The sequence below is a fragment of the Papilio polytes genome, unplaced genomic scaffold (assembly GCF_000836215.1).
Source record: "Papilio polytes unplaced genomic scaffold, Ppol_1.0 DF823731.1, whole genome shotgun sequence".
NCBI classification, from domain to species: Eukaryota; Metazoa; Arthropoda; class Insecta; order Lepidoptera; family Papilionidae; genus Papilio; species Papilio polytes.
Genome location: NW_013525473.1, coordinates 4,904,349 through 4,918,468, shown reverse-complemented (window position 1 = coordinate 4,918,468; position 14,120 = coordinate 4,904,349). Strand labels below are relative to the sequence as shown.

At 32.4% G+C, this 14,120-nt stretch overlaps 5 protein-coding genes across 7 annotated transcripts in view; 3 read left to right on the top strand and 2 right to left on the bottom strand.

Annotated features, from left to right (window-relative positions):
* Positions 1–5,281, bottom strand: part of LOC106103510 (histone-lysine N-methyltransferase 2C-like) — a 9,441-nt gene extending 4,160 nt beyond the window's left edge. Inside the window, exons 1-11 of the mRNA XM_013283288.1 lie at positions 5,127–5,281; positions 4,873–4,960; positions 4,273–4,483; positions 4,026–4,163; positions 3,606–3,884; positions 3,011–3,155; positions 2,470–2,598; positions 2,167–2,281; positions 1,716–1,835; positions 926–1,095; positions 7–19 (exon numbers count right to left, since the gene is read on the bottom strand). Of these exons, the coding sequence (XP_013138742.1) occupies positions 7–19; positions 926–1,095; positions 1,716–1,835; positions 2,167–2,281; positions 2,470–2,598; positions 3,011–3,155; positions 3,606–3,884; positions 4,026–4,163; positions 4,273–4,483; positions 4,873–4,960 (1,408 nt within the window). The 5' untranslated portion in view covers positions 5,127–5,281. The remainder of the gene's footprint in view (positions 1–6; positions 20–925; positions 1,096–1,715; positions 1,836–2,166; positions 2,282–2,469; positions 2,599–3,010; positions 3,156–3,605; positions 3,885–4,025; positions 4,164–4,272; positions 4,484–4,872; positions 4,961–5,126) is intronic.
* Positions 5,282–5,569: 288 nt separating this feature from the next.
* Positions 5,570–7,322, top strand: LOC106103764 (peroxiredoxin). Its single transcript, XM_013283622.1, has 5 exons — positions 5,570–5,720; positions 5,824–6,159; positions 6,236–6,353; positions 6,427–6,832; positions 6,913–7,322. The coding sequence occupies exons 2-5, from the start codon at positions 5,997–5,999 to the stop codon at positions 6,967–6,969; spliced, it is 744 nt and encodes a 247-aa protein (XP_013139076.1). The 5' UTR covers positions 5,570–5,720; positions 5,824–5,996; the 3' UTR covers positions 6,970–7,322.
* A 503-nt stretch (positions 7,323–7,825) lies between these two features.
* Positions 7,826–9,719, top strand: LOC106103766 (putative thiosulfate sulfurtransferase, mitochondrial). Of its 3 annotated transcripts, none has more exons than XM_013283624.1 (5): positions 7,826–7,996; positions 8,084–8,243; positions 8,442–8,666; positions 9,028–9,190; positions 9,554–9,719. In XM_013283624.1, the coding sequence occupies exons 2-5, from the start codon at positions 8,138–8,140 to the stop codon at positions 9,603–9,605; spliced, it is 546 nt and encodes a 181-aa protein (XP_013139078.1). In that variant the 5' UTR covers positions 7,826–7,996; positions 8,084–8,137; the 3' UTR covers positions 9,606–9,719. The 3 variants fall into 3 exon arrangements, with proteins under 3 accessions (XP_013139078.1, XP_013139080.1, XP_013139079.1); XM_013283626.1 differs by having other exon boundaries at positions 7,827–7,996; positions 8,084–8,204; XM_013283625.1 differs by lacking the exon at positions 7,826–7,996 and having other exon boundaries at positions 8,003–8,243.
* Positions 9,720–10,213: 494 nt separating this feature from the next.
* On the bottom strand, positions 10,214–11,426 carry LOC106103735 (putative thiosulfate sulfurtransferase, mitochondrial). The gene is made up of 4 exons (XM_013283581.1): positions 11,119–11,426; positions 10,825–11,025; positions 10,453–10,615; positions 10,214–10,382 (listed from the first exon to the last, which is right to left on the bottom strand). Exons 1-4 carry the CDS (start codon positions 11,222–11,224, stop codon positions 10,331–10,333), a joined length of 522 nt encoding a protein of 173 aa, XP_013139035.1. The 5' UTR covers positions 11,225–11,426; the 3' UTR covers positions 10,214–10,330.
* A 119-nt stretch (positions 11,427–11,545) lies between these two features.
* Positions 11,546–14,120, top strand: part of LOC106103509 — a 6,550-nt gene continuing 3,975 nt past the window's right edge. Inside the window, exons 1-6 of the mRNA XM_013283287.1 lie at positions 11,546–11,654; positions 11,838–12,003; positions 12,787–12,959; positions 13,112–13,266; positions 13,633–13,837; positions 14,033–14,118. Of these exons, the coding sequence (XP_013138741.1) occupies positions 11,931–12,003; positions 12,787–12,959; positions 13,112–13,266; positions 13,633–13,837; positions 14,033–14,118 (692 nt within the window). The 5' untranslated portion in view covers positions 11,546–11,654; positions 11,838–11,930. The remainder of the gene's footprint in view (positions 11,655–11,837; positions 12,004–12,786; positions 12,960–13,111; positions 13,267–13,632; positions 13,838–14,032; positions 14,119–14,120) is intronic.

Here is a 14,120-nt window from a genome sequence, read left to right as displayed (position 1 = left end):
CCGAGCACACGCGGCAGCACTGCCACAGAACATACTTTTACAAAGCCTGCTATCGCGACAATGCCCGCGAATAATTAAAAACAAACTAAAACTAGTGACCTAAGTGTTCTTTCCGACTATGTCCTATATCTGACTAATTTCAGAGAGATCCATGAGCCGATCTGGATACGTAGCAACAAATATCCATCCATCCATGTAAACTTCCGCATTTCAGAAACAATCTCTACATGACTATTGGTCCGCTATTTCCTGTCAAAATTTTCTCTCGTAATCACCAAGATCTAACTTTATATTCTCTTCCACTATCACTACATGCACATTTGACGCTAAACTAGATAGTGTAAATTACAGCAGTATTTTTTTTTTTGTCAAATTAAAATATTTTTTGAGAACAGTTATAGACAAATGACACACCTAACGTCTCATTAGCAAATGTAAGTTGAAACAATTTCATCCCAACTAACCCTATATGGATAGCATGCGATCTGACACCACAATCAAAAACGGTTGTACATTTAATAAACTATGTACAGATGAAATATGATACAATGGAAAGAACATAAACATAAGTCAGTACAGTTCTTTTCAAATATCTCTACGGTATCTCTCATTATTATGCTGCACAGGGCCCATATCTCTTATTCCACTATGCCTTGCTAGACCTAATTTTTTTGTTACTTTAGATACTAACGATATCATAAATAGAAATTGAAAAGTGGTAAATACAGGTAACTTAAACCAGACTAAAACAGTTATCTTACTACTACCAAAGCAATGTTCAGCGGGTAATAAATGTATTCACAAGTAAACCTGAGTTTTTTTGTGTATTTGTGTTTTCTGCATAGTAAGTTAAGAGCCAGCAAGATATGTGAAAACTACTATACAATGTGTGTGATGTGCATAGTAGTGTGAGTAAAGTTATCACCTTGCACTTCCAGCCGTACTTGGGCACGGTGGCCATGACGGGGCGCAGACAGGCGGCGTGGTAGAGCTTGTCGCAGTGCTCGCAGGCGACGGCGCGCGCGTCGCCCGGCGCCTCGCCGCGGCACACCTGGCACACGCGGCAGCCGCGGCACGACCAGCCCGCGCGCACCCCTGCCACGTCAAATACATCGTACAAGGGGAAATTGTAGCCGGAAAGAAAGTACCAGAATACCCATACTCAAGTAAAGAGATAAATCTGCTAACTGTATTAACGGCCTCACAAATAAACGTGGTATAGTGTTAAACTTAGGAATAAACTGAGTACAGTAGAATCTCAATAACTTAAAAACCACTATAACTTCAAAAAATAATGTTTCCTTCCTATCAGAGCCCAAAACCTCTATAACATAGACCTTTGATAACCTAAAACCTCTATAAATTAAAATATTTTATTTCCCTTGGACTTTAACTTATCGAGGTTCTACTGAATAAGCAAAATATGTACTAATTTTGCTTATACAGAGTTTATTTCTAAATTTAACTTTACCGCATTTATCTGTAGGACTAAAGATTCCAATCACATACAAATTGAACTGAGACCTTAAGCGATTCACTGATCTATTGATCATGGAAATGGAGGTATCAAATTTTAGATGAGTTATGACTATTCAAGCAATATCTTTTGAAAAATATAATTTTAACATAATTCCACATAATATTTATTCATAGGTATAATAGCAATGACAGTATACAAATTGGAATTTTGAAGAAAAAACTGCAGAATGACTTACCTGGCATCTGAGCGAGTCCTACACAAGTACCATGGTAGTGACCTCCGCAAGTAACACATGTCATTAAGTTGGAGATGTCGCCGATTGTTCTACACGTCCTACATTCAATATCAGCTGTACCTAAAAGTTTAAAAAGTATAAAGTTGCCGTTTTCATTATTTTAAAAACTTACATTGACTTAGTAAAATTCTTCCAAGATATTAAGAAAAGAACTCGCTTTTCACTATATTATTACCAAACATACTTTTGAATTAAGCAAACATATTTAGTATAGTATAGTAGTAGGGGCTACAGTTTCCGCAACTCCACGGCTAGCATGTATTTTTTTTAACATATTTAAGCAATAACTAAAACGAATTTCTTTCTAAGATTTAAATACATAGTCTAACATATATTAAATCATTACCCCTTAATAGATAAAATTACAGTTTCAATAGTAAACAATACTTACAAACAAGTGGTACTTGATATAAATGATCTTTACAGAAAGATGACTTGGTATGAAAATCAATAAAACCTCCTGATGCCAAGACACATGGTAAATGGAAATATTTACTACAGCTCATCTGAAATAATTAATTACACATAATTAGTCTATTTTTTGACAGACTTCCCAAAAGGAAGGTAGAAGGGAAGGAGGTACTCAATTCGTATGTATGTTTTTTTTTTATGTGAGTTACGGCTTAACTCCGCCGCTAGTGGACCGATTTTTTAATAAATATTATTTTATACATAAATTACTACATATAAGTACCTTGCATGGAATGCTTGCCCCATGTCTTTGACAAAAGGCACACTTTCTTGATAATGCATTGCTAACAATTCCTTTAACTCTTGCTTCTTCTAATTGGCTTTTATCTTCATTATTAGAAGCTGCTGCAACCTGGTAACAAGGAATAGAATCATTTTCAGTTATTAACTAGCTTTTGCATGCGAAATTAAAAAAATCTAATAATATAGCCTATGTCATGCAATGGTAATGTTGATATGTAATGGCGAAACAATTTTTAAAATCTACGAGTAGTTTTTAAGTTTTACTAGCTGTTGCTCTAGACTTCGCCCTCGTGAAATTAATAAAAGGTATATCACTGATAACATAGCTTTTTAATGGTGAAAGAATTATTGAAATCCGCCCAGTAATTTTTGAATTATTCCAATACATAGTAAAATCCAAATAGAAATCAACCCAAATACATAGAATTTCAGCCAAATTAATTTTATAGTTATCCCATATTGACTATAAGACAATTTTTTATTTAATCATTAAAAAAAATACAAATTTATTGCAAACTTACCTGATCCTGAAAGGGTGGACTAAATTCCAAACAACATCTATGTATGTATATTGCACTGGAAGACACAATGGATGGTAACTCCAGAATATCCAAGTAACCAATGATGGACAGTTCATCTGTGTGCTCCATGTTGTACAGTGGAGTTCTAGAAAGAAAACAAATTATATGAAAACAATGGATTAGAAGCTGGCATCACTTATGCGTCGAAATATATTTTTACATTCCATTATTTTTTTTAATAAAAACTTTAGGACGGAACTATATTGACAATTTTTAGGTATTAGCTACTTTTAAAAGATTAATTATTTAGAGTGAGTGTCTCAGTAGTTAAGCACTTGACTTGTAATCTTCAGGTTTTGGGTTTGAATCTCACCATTTACTGAAGTTACCAAATTTACCATGTTTTTGAAAGTTCATAATGTACATGACATAGGCTTGGCATTCTTGATTATAGCCTAGTCATGCCTAACTTAATATTAGCTCCAAACCTCTCAGTAGGGACATATAGTGAGTTATAATGGTGTATTTAATTAAAAAATTCAACATAATTGTGAGAATTATTACACATAATTTGGTTTGAATTTGATGTACTTACTTGCATTTATTAAAAGCCTTTTGCCGTCTACTTAATGGTAAAGCTAAATGTTGTTGCATTGGATCTATTGACTCAGGTGGTGGTGATGATAACCCAGGTATCATTGGTAAAGTTGGTGTGCTTGGTGTTGATATGCTTGTTGGTGTTGCACCTCCAGAATTTATAGCCGGTGTTGAACTTCCATCACCCTCTTCAATATTACAAACTATTTGACGCATCTCACCCTGCCCTAGTTGACTTTTCTCACTCAGGTTACAGAAAGCACAAACTTTTCCGGGCCTACAACATTGAATTATCAAAAGTAAAAGAAAAATAACATATTATTAACAAAGAATTATCTTTATAGTACTAAGTTTTGGTCATCATAAGTAACCTAAGCATGTTATGTACTGGTAAGAAAATATTATTTAAACACTATACCACTTTTCAGGCATATATGGTGGCTCTTCTGGAGCTGGCATAGTGAAGTCATCCTCATCCATTATCTCATCAAGAGCATCATCCCGGCTAGTGCGATGACGCTTTGCTCCTCTCACTGAACCAGCATTCCCTCTGTATCTAAAAAAACAGTGAAAAGAACTGAATAGTTAAATTCAAGTTTATAATAGAAGTTAATATTGGAAAACTTTGTTAAATGCTCTTTTGGAATGATTTCATATTACTATACCTTCTGACAATTTTCCCTTCTCTAGCTAACTTGGGCCCCTCTTTCCTAGGTCTACCCGGACCTCTTCTAACAGACGTAAAGAATGGTCGGCTGTATGGTTGGTGGTGGAAGAAGGCTGGCTGTGCCGCACCCCCGTGTGGGGAGGCAGGCTCCTCCCCACGGGGGGATGATGCACATGATGTTGGTGTTGACCCTGGCCCCACATAGAAATCTGCAATAATTATTACGACTTAATTATGTTGGTAAATGAAGATATTTTGTAATTATTATTATTTTGCTCCCACAACTAAGTATGTCAAATATAATTTCCAAAATAGATAAGGAAGTTATCCTGTAATGTAGGAAAGTATTGACAACTTTTTTGATCAATATTAAAGTGAGGAAATATAAATTTGAGTTGGTAAGTTGAATAGAGCTAATAACTTGAATGCTTTAATGAGGTTGAACAAACGCATGTCCCAGCAGGTATGGTATATACGCATTTTCGCTCCTATTTTGATTGACGCATAACTGACAGGACACTACACGGAATGTTGGAAATTGACTTAAATTGGCTAAATGAACCCAATTTTTATACAATTTGTAAACAAAATGTCATACCAGAAGACGGCGGCGCTTCACCTTCATCGTCTGACCCATCGTCAGGGAGTAAGTCAACATCCAAAACACCTTCGTCTTGTACGTCCATCTACAAAACAGAAAATTATAAATTATACACTTCCCAGAATACAAACTTTTTAGCTCTACAGATAGCTGAAATATGAATAACATGACACCAAACATTAAAAGTAATGTAATCAGACCGCCATAATGAACGACAAGTAGATCCAACCAAGAAACTTCGATAAACTTACCGCAAAAAGTTGCGATGGACTGATATCACGTCAAACTTAGGAGATTATATTAAAAATGATTAAATAAATCATTTTTCTTGGTGGTTTTAAAAGATAAAAATAATTACAAAGTCAAAAGAAATAATATTCGACATTCGCTTGGGACTGCGAATGCGAATCAGAAATAACCAAAGATTAAAAATCTAGTGTAGCCAGCAACCCCTTCATTACAAATCCTTTAAAAAATTATTAAACGCAAATAGCTTAAGTTTGAGACGACTTTTCTAGATTAATTTAAGTTATTCGAACTATGTTTTCATATTGAGTAATTTGAGTGTGTAAAATAATGTTTTGCCATTAAAAATAACGATATGTGTCACTATAAAATAATATTTTATCTGTTCGGTTTGTAAAATGTTTTATGACCATAGACAACTGTTTATTTGTGCTGTCATTGTACAATAGTGAAGTTCACCGTTCAATACGATTTTTCGAGTTTCAAATTATTCGTTTTAATATTATGTCAAACAATCAAACATGCAGTTCAATTTGAAAATGCCCATTATAGAATTGCGGATAAGTTAATACAAACCAAACAAAGAAAGTTTCGCTTAGGTAGGTTATTGAAAATGTTAATATCTAAACTATCCCGCTCTCGTCTAAATCTTTTTTGTTTGTCAAATCCATTGCGCGATTCTATACTGTCGATTGTTTTCAGGATAGTCACTTCACTAATGTTAACAGTTATTATCATTTTGTGATTGGGAATTGGATTTGTGATTTGTTTCTGTTCAAAAAACGGAAACGTGTCCCTTTCTCTGGTTACATGGTCGCTGTTACTGGCCGTCATTGATATTATACATTTTTAAAGAAGTTTTCTACTACTGTAACATGAAGTCGATATATAGCGCAATAATTTTTATAATATGGTCAATAAATACTTCTAATTCGTCTATATTTGAGAGTGATTCTTGTTATTCCTTTGGTAGTGGAAATGTTTTTCCCGGCGGTGCTAGGAAAATCGATCATAAACTACAATTCACTAAAGCAATGAGTACGTATTTTGAATTTCAGTCTATATGAAATATTGCATGTTTACATTTGTAAAATACCATCAATCTGTTTTTAAGTATCCAAACCGGCGCCAGAGTGGGAGGCAACTGCAGTTGTGAATGGGGAGATCACGCAACTTTCTTTGTCTAGTTTTAAAGGGAAATATTTAGTATTTTTCTTTTATCCTTTGGATTTGTAAGTATTTTTAAGTAATAAAACTGTTAAAAATCTCTATGAGCTAAAGTCTGAGTTACTGCTTTACTTTCAGTACATTCGTTTGTCCTACCGAAATTTTGGCATTTTCGGAAAGGATTGAAGAATTCAAGAAAATAAATACTGAAGTAGTGGCATGCTCTGTTGATTCACATTTTACCCATCTGGCATGGATTAACACACCACGGAAGGAAGGTGGTCTTGGGAAGATAAATATTCCTCTGTTAAGTGACTTAACACATTCTATAGCTAAGGACTATGGGGTGTACTTAGAGGATGTAGGTCACACTCTCAGAGGGTTGTTTATAATTGATGACAAAGGCATATTGCGACAGATTACCATGAATGACCTGCCAGTGGGCCGGTCAGTAGATGAAACCTTAAGATTAGTTCAAGCATTCCAGTATACAGATAATCATGGTGAAGTTTGCCCTGCTGGGTGGAAGCCAGGTCAAGATACAGTAAGTAAACTTATTTTAGTCATAAAATTAATAAGTAAATTCAATTTAAGTTAATTTTTAAAAATTCTTGTATTTTCCAGATTATACCTAACCCAGCTGAAAAGAAAAAATATTTTGAAAAGGTGGCAAGAAATTAGCATATTAAAAAAAATAATATTAGGTTTTAACAGATTTTTAATAAAAGCATATACCAGTGTTTAAAATTAAGGAAAAATGGGCAATTCTGAATTAGATTCTATTTGTTATAAGACATATTTTTTTATAAAAACAATCATTAATTATACTAATATTTTTTTCAAATACTCTATTGATGTTAAAAAAAAATATGTAAGTACATATGTAATTTTATTGTAATTATTCTTATCATCTTGATAGGCTTATCATTGGATTTTTATTTCATGAATTTTGTCATCAATCATCAAGACTGATATACACTAAATGCTATTTTTATAATCATTGGTACTTTATTTTATTAAACATTTTTTCTATTTTTGATTTTTCTTGCTTAATTTTAAAATTTATAAGTACAATTATACCATACATACAAATAGGCACCTAATCTTAAAAATTTGTTAGTTAATAATTTTCACATCCGCAGTAGCAACAGCTATCACACAAATGGCAAGTTCCATTGGTTCAGCACCACGACCACACAAGAGGTAAGCATATAAAATGGAAGTACTGTTCGGTAATGTTACATCGTATCAATATCCTTTTACCAAGCTGTTAAAAGGATAGGAAAGGTGATGCAATTCGGCAGCGTAAAGATGGATGCATGCTAGTCCTCTAGAAATAATGTGTGTAGTTAGATAAATCTTATATAATACATCACAATATTACAATTTATTGTATAAATATAAATAGTAAAAAAAACAGTAGGAATACCAAAATCAAAACACTCACTAATGTAATTTATTCCTAAAAGGAATCTCGCAATAGAGTTTCGTTTTTTACTCTTTGGACTATAAGACATTTTATTTTTCTTTTGTCACTGACACATTGTCAAGTGTCACTGTCAAACCTTACAGGTTCTATTTGTTTCGTTATAATTGTTTGATTTGATTTAACTGTGATGTTAAGTGTAAACATAAGTCTCATTTAGATGCTAGATTTTATCATTGAGTTGTCTCTTGTAAAGTAATATTTTATGCAAGTGGTCTGCAGGTACAAATACTTTTAAATCTACATCGGTTGTGGCATATGTATATCTTGTTTTATTAAATTGTGTTTTTGTTTTTGCTGTGTGTATAGGGAGAAATATATACATTTGTGTGATTTAGTGTGAATTTATTCGTGGTGTGAACCATGTCAGCATTAATAGCTTCCATCAGATGTGCTGCGAAAGTAATAACGTCGTTGGGGACTGGAAAATGTACTTATATTTGTATTTGTATATTTATATGTGCAGGAGGTGGGATATTTTATCATATTGTGGTGCTATCTTCTTTACACTTCACCACTCAAGGGTTTAAATGTGCTTAAATTTGATTATTCACTTTAAATTGGGTTGCTTAAAATTCTACATTCTGCCTTGTAATGTGCTTCAAGTGGCTTTGTACTTAATTCGTGTTCTTAAGGAATGCTAGTTACTTTGTATCTATGTTTTTAGGTTTCTTGCAGCCTTGTAGTACATTAGGCTTACAAGATACACAGCAATCAAGACAATTCAGCAGTAAGAAAGAATTTCAGAGCATAATGGTGGATCCCAAGAGAGTGGTGAGCTATGAAGATATGCTTAAAGTGATCCATCAACCTGAAAAGGTTATCATTGATGTTAGGAATATGGATGAAATTAAGGCAACAGGAAAGATACCTTCGAGCATAAATATTCCATGTAATTATTTATTTATTGTTACTGTAATGAATAGTAGATAAATAGCTATCAATTTTAAAATGTTCTACAGTCATAGTTTCTATATCTTTATTGCTGATGTTACTTGAAAACCAAATTGTATGTGGTAATTGATATAAAGGACAAAAAAAGTAACTTCATTCCCCTGTCAACATTGAGTATAAGAAATTGAAAATACATACAGAAAAACTACTGAAAGAGCATGGGTGGAAACTTTTTTTGTCACTTTCATATGCCTATAGCTACTTCTTGTACTACTTACGAACCAGTGTTGCTTTGCAAATGTTTTGTCTTTGCTATTCTTGTTTGCTATGTTTATATATAATTTAATATCTATATTTAGTGGGCCAGGTACAAAATGTATTGACATCAATGTCTGAAGATGAATTCAAAAAGAATTTCCAACGAAGCAAGCCAACATCGTCTGATGAGTTGATCTTCTACTGTCAGTCGGGGAGACGGTCCTCTGAAGCCCTTGATAAAGCTTTAAAACTTGGATATTCCAAGTATGTATTATACTATTCTATGTATTTTTTAAATTAGACTTGCTACAAGTCCTAGAAATTTGTATTGCATGGGTTGTGTGAGTTGTATTTATGAAAATAATTTTTATCTTTTTATTTTAAATTATACAAGAGATGATGTAAAATAAGTGCTCAGTTCTTACTCTCATTTAAATATTATCAATAACAGTTATGTAACAGAATTTTGTTTTTATAAACTCTTATCTCGGGTCAATTGTATAAATTCCACTGTTCATTGAAAGTATATTTAAAAATAAAGAATTCATATTTTTAAACAATCACTCCTAGAATGCATAATATTGTTTGTTTATCTTTAATCATAATATTATTTTTGTATTGTTTCAGTTCAAAAACATATCTAGGCAGCTGGAATGACTGGTCTAGCAGACAGCAGTAATTCTATTGCTATGATTACTAAAGCATAATATGATTTAATAAGATTAAATATGGTGCTGGGGTTTATTATGAATTATTCATGTAACCAATATAAAATACATTATTAAAATATCAATTGTTTTTCTATTTTTTATTCAAACATACTGTGATATGTCATACATCAAGTTATAATTTGTATATTGTAACTGTAAATTGTATATAGTAGGGCAGGAGTAGGAAACCAATTGCCAGTGCACATAATGCAATATTTTAGTCATTCACTGATCTCTAAATGCATTATGCACTATGAGAACTGAATGAAGTAGCTATTATATGAGCCAATGCACAGTAGTCACTACGCTATGTAATGTACCCAAGTGATTATTTACTGCATTAAACATTTTTTTTTAAATCATAAATCAGCGCTTGACCACAATTCCACCTAAACTGATTTTCTATAAAAAATTACACATTGATGAAAAGGTTTGTCACCCCTGTAGTAAGAATTAAAAATCATAAGATTACAAAACTAGTGTTTGCCCTATATTAACTAATGAAAATCCTTTCTAGTTATCATTTATTGTATACATTTAATATCTTTTATCATTTAAAACAAAATAAAACACGAACTTTATACCACAATATTTTTAATAATAAAAATACAATATTTATGGATAACATTACATGACTAGTTTTTTGAATCTATAAAATGCATAAGATGATTTTGTAAAACATAGTATTTATGATCTATTGATTTTTGCTTGCCCAATCATTCCAGCTTCCAACATAATTTTTGGCACTGCAAGAAATGTATTTTTAAAATTGTTTACATTACATAACATAGAAGTATGGTATTAAAATGAACTTACTTCTTGTATCCAGCGCTTATAGCATTTTGCTGGGCCATGCCAGACCTCTTTCCGATCATGCAATAAAAGATTATTTCTTTATCTTCTGATGGCTTTTCCTGACCATATGTTTGTTCAAATTCCTTCTCTGACATTGAGTTCAGGGCAGTTGATACATTTCCCACTAGAAAATAGGTTTAACGAAATAAATTACTCTACAGGTAAACTTTTGCCTTTTTATATTATAAGGTTGTAAATAGCTACCTGGATTTACCAAAACAGTAAAAGGAATACTGCGCTTAGATATTTGGAATTGTACATTTTCGCCTACCTTTAACTATGGAGCTGGTGTGCAAAGTGCAAAAAAAATCTATTAAATTCATTTCTACTTACAAGGAATGTTAATGCTGTTAGGGATTTTGCCATGTTCCTTAACTTCCTCAGGTTCGCGAACATCAACAATTAAAATATTTTTGTTTGTTGTAGCATTCTTTACAAAATCATAGTCTACAATCATTTCTTGAAGTTTGGCATCTTCAGAGAACAATCGCCTTGGCTGGTGTGTATTTATCGGTAAATTTAGGCTTAAAGTGCCTGCAACAAGAGATTGAAAGAAAGAGGATAAGATTAGTACTATGCGATAGGGAAGTCAATTTACCTGAAGTTTTTGATATAAAAGTAACTTACGCACGGATGGCAGGGTTTTATTTAAATTATATACAGAAGTGTTTAACATCTGTAACTTGTGAAGTGTATTTGGCAAAATCATTCTAGTAAAAAATCTTAGGGACATTTTTGAGCTACTTGTTAGTATTGGACACAAGACTAAGCAATTCTTTATCTGGGAAGTTTCCCAAATTGTTCCAGTATGTGTATTAACAGTTTTTTCACTAAAACAAACGTATGCCCCGCCTAACTACAAATGCGAAAATTTTAGAAATCGCCAAGGTTCAAATTTTTCTTCAAAGTCAAGTTTCCAACTTAACTGTCACTTTCTTCGCTGTCACTGTCACTTGTTTATTAATATTTTCATAGATTAACTGACTCCAATAGTTTATAGTCTTTGTTGCTATAATCTGTATCAATTTTCACAGATAATTTGAGAAATCAAAAACAAAAGTAACTTATCTGACAGCTGGTTCACCCAATTTATTTCAGCAATCGAATTAATCTTTAGGAAATATGTAATATATCTTAATGTAAAATTAAGTCTTTCATCCATTGTAAGTTATTTTAAAGCTTATAAGTTACACAGTGTCATTTCCTTTTGTTAGACGAACAGCAAATCGTGATTCAAATACCTATGGTTACGAATTACAATGTGTCTGCATATTTTGTATTACTTATTGCATTCTATTTCTATTCATGAGTTGTGTGTTAATAAACACAAGTGACTTAACTTGCAGATGTTACAAACATAGTGTGCAGGAGGGTCAATATAGTGAAGTTTTGGTTAGTGTGAAATGGTTTCCTGTTGATATAGTCATAAATCTTTAAACATGGGATCCATGCGTCCAAATGGACGGTTCCTTTCGTTTACGAACAATATACAAAGGACACAGAAACAGCCTGGTAAGTACATGATTAATGAAAGTATAACTAAAGTGTAGCATTCCAATGATATGAATCACATTTCATCATAATAAGGTAATTGCTCTCACTTTTACTTTCAAAAAACGTTCAATAAAAACATATGTTATAAATAAAATTCTGTATGAAAAACACCACACATAAGTGTATACGATTTACAAAATAAATTTAAAGAAGAATATAATTCAGGTGGATTATTTTTAAAAATATATCATTTAGTTACACATAGTACCATGCTAGTATTCAATTAAACAATAGAATTTTATGTTATCTATCTTTGTTTATAAATTGAACACATGTTACATGTAATTTTAATTTACAATGGCCTATGATTTTTATTATTTTGTCTACTCCACTTGATTTGATTGAATTGCCATTGAAAAAAAAAACATTTGCTATGTAATTGTTAAACATTTTTGAATCAAAATGTATTTGCTAGCCGAAGCAGTGGCACTAAATTTATAATATGTTAATCTGATTCTCCTGTTTACAAGTAGAACAAGGGACTTATACTTATGGACTTATGACTTAATTTTTAAATAAATTATGCCAAAACAATAAGGTTTATAAAATCTCAGTAATCCGTCACGAGTAGGACAAGGCTAGGGAAATCACAGGCATAGCTAGAAGGGAGTAACAGCTGCCCTGTAGAGATTTAAAAAATGTGACTACTTGACCCTAAAGCTTATTTGACATAGCCTAAATCATTTCTGGAAGTGCTCATAATGAAGATAGTGGTAATATATTTTTTATATATTCTAACAGTGTCAAGTGGTTTTCCACAAAGTCTGTCAGGCAGTGAGACAGATGTATCCACATCGAATGAGAATTTGTCCCGAGAGGAGCGCTATGTCGTCCGGCACACCGCTAGGGTTGAACCCCAGGGTCAAGAGAATCAAAGTCAGAACAATAATGCAAATAACAGAAACTCTTTAAAGGTACACTGCAATTAAATTTTCTGTGAAATTATTATAACTTCATATTTCTAGGTTCACTGTAAAACTATCACTATTTCAATTTTATAATTGCCGTTTTTAATATTTTTCCAGATTAAAAATAGTAATTGTTTTTAATAGTTATTTTTTTTAAGGAAAGTGTAACAGGCAGCAATCGTAATTCTTTGAAAGATTCTGTGGGAGGTGGAAACAGCAATAGGAGTTCTTTAGATGTTTCTTCATCTTCTTATAATACTCTAATTATACACAATCAGGATGATTCTTGGCCAACACGACCAACACCAATTCGGTCAGTTTTTATTTTATTTTACGACTCAATAAAAATGTTTTTATGAATTTCATGTTACTCTAATACTTTCTAAAGCCCTTAATGCTTAGTCATATTTATAAAAGAAAAAACTTTATTAAAAATTCCATCATTATTAAATACTAGCTTTCTCCCGCAACTCCGTCCGCGTGGTACTAACAAAAAACAAAACCAAGTAGCCGAAGTGTTCTTCCAGACTATCCTCTACATCTATACCAAATTACATTAAGATCCGTTCAGCAGTTTAAGCTACAAACTCTAACAAATATCCATCTATCCATCCATCGATCTAAACTTTCACATTATATTAATAATAATATGATATTAAAGTATATATTTTTATTTTAGAGAACATGAAAGAACAAATAGTGAAGTTAAACATCCGAATACTCAGTCTTCCCCTTATCATACATTGAAGAAAACTGAAGGGAAGAAACCAAGTGGCATACCATTGCCTAAAATGCATAAGGAACAAGCTGTGACAAGTAATGCTAACTATATTGATATTGGCGGACAAAGGATCTATACTAGTCCACCAGATCATGGAGTGCAGGTAGACAAGCATTTCACAATATTATTGTTTTAATTATTTTTTGCAAAAATTTGAGTAAATTTTAGTTGGCCGAATTATTTGATACCTCTTTCTGTCTACGACTCTGGGTTATGGGTGTGATGTGTTGTACTTGTCTAAATGTTTTTTCATTATGATGGTAAAATTTTAGTTCTGTTAACCATTATGATATGACAGGAAATAACGGAGATCCCAGATGACTTTTTGAATCAGTCATCAGTGCTGAAGCACCTCGCCAAGGAGGTGGCGCAGTCTCCAACGCCGC

Excerpts from the sequence above, each read along its gene's own strand:
- LOC106103766 (XM_013283624.1), top strand. The coding sequence starts at position 8,138 with ATGTCAGCATTAATAGCTTCCATCAGATGTGCTGCGAAAGTAATAACG. Across the intron at positions 8,244-8,441 it reads TATATTTATATGTGCAGGAG|GTTTCTTGCAGCCTTGTAGT; the intron begins GTGGGATATTTT and ends CTATGTTTTTAG. Across the intron at positions 8,667-9,027 it reads TTCGAGCATAAATATTCCAT|TGGGCCAGGTACAAAATGTA; the intron begins GTAATTATTTAT and ends ATCTATATTTAG.
- LOC106103735 (XM_013283581.1), bottom strand. The coding sequence starts at position 11,224 with ATGTCCCTAAGATTTTTTACTAGAATGATTTTGCCAAATACACTTCAC. Across the intron at positions 11,026-11,118 it reads TAAAACCCTGCCATCCGTGC|GCACTTTAAGCCTAAATTTA; the intron begins GTAAGTTACTTT and ends CTCTTGTTGCAG. Across the intron at positions 10,383-10,452 it reads ATAAGCGCTGGATACAAGAA|TGCCAAAAATTATGTTGGAA; the intron begins GTAAGTTCATTT and ends CATTTCTTGCAG.
- LOC106103764 (XM_013283622.1), top strand. The coding sequence starts at position 5,997 with ATGAAGTCGATATATAGCGCAATAATTTTTATAATATGGTCAATAAAT. Across the intron at positions 6,160-6,235 it reads ACAATTCACTAAAGCAATGA|TATCCAAACCGGCGCCAGAG; the intron begins GTACGTATTTTG and ends TCTGTTTTTAAG. Across the intron at positions 6,354-6,426 it reads TTCTTTTATCCTTTGGATTT|TACATTCGTTTGTCCTACCG; the intron begins GTAAGTATTTTT and ends CTTTACTTTCAG.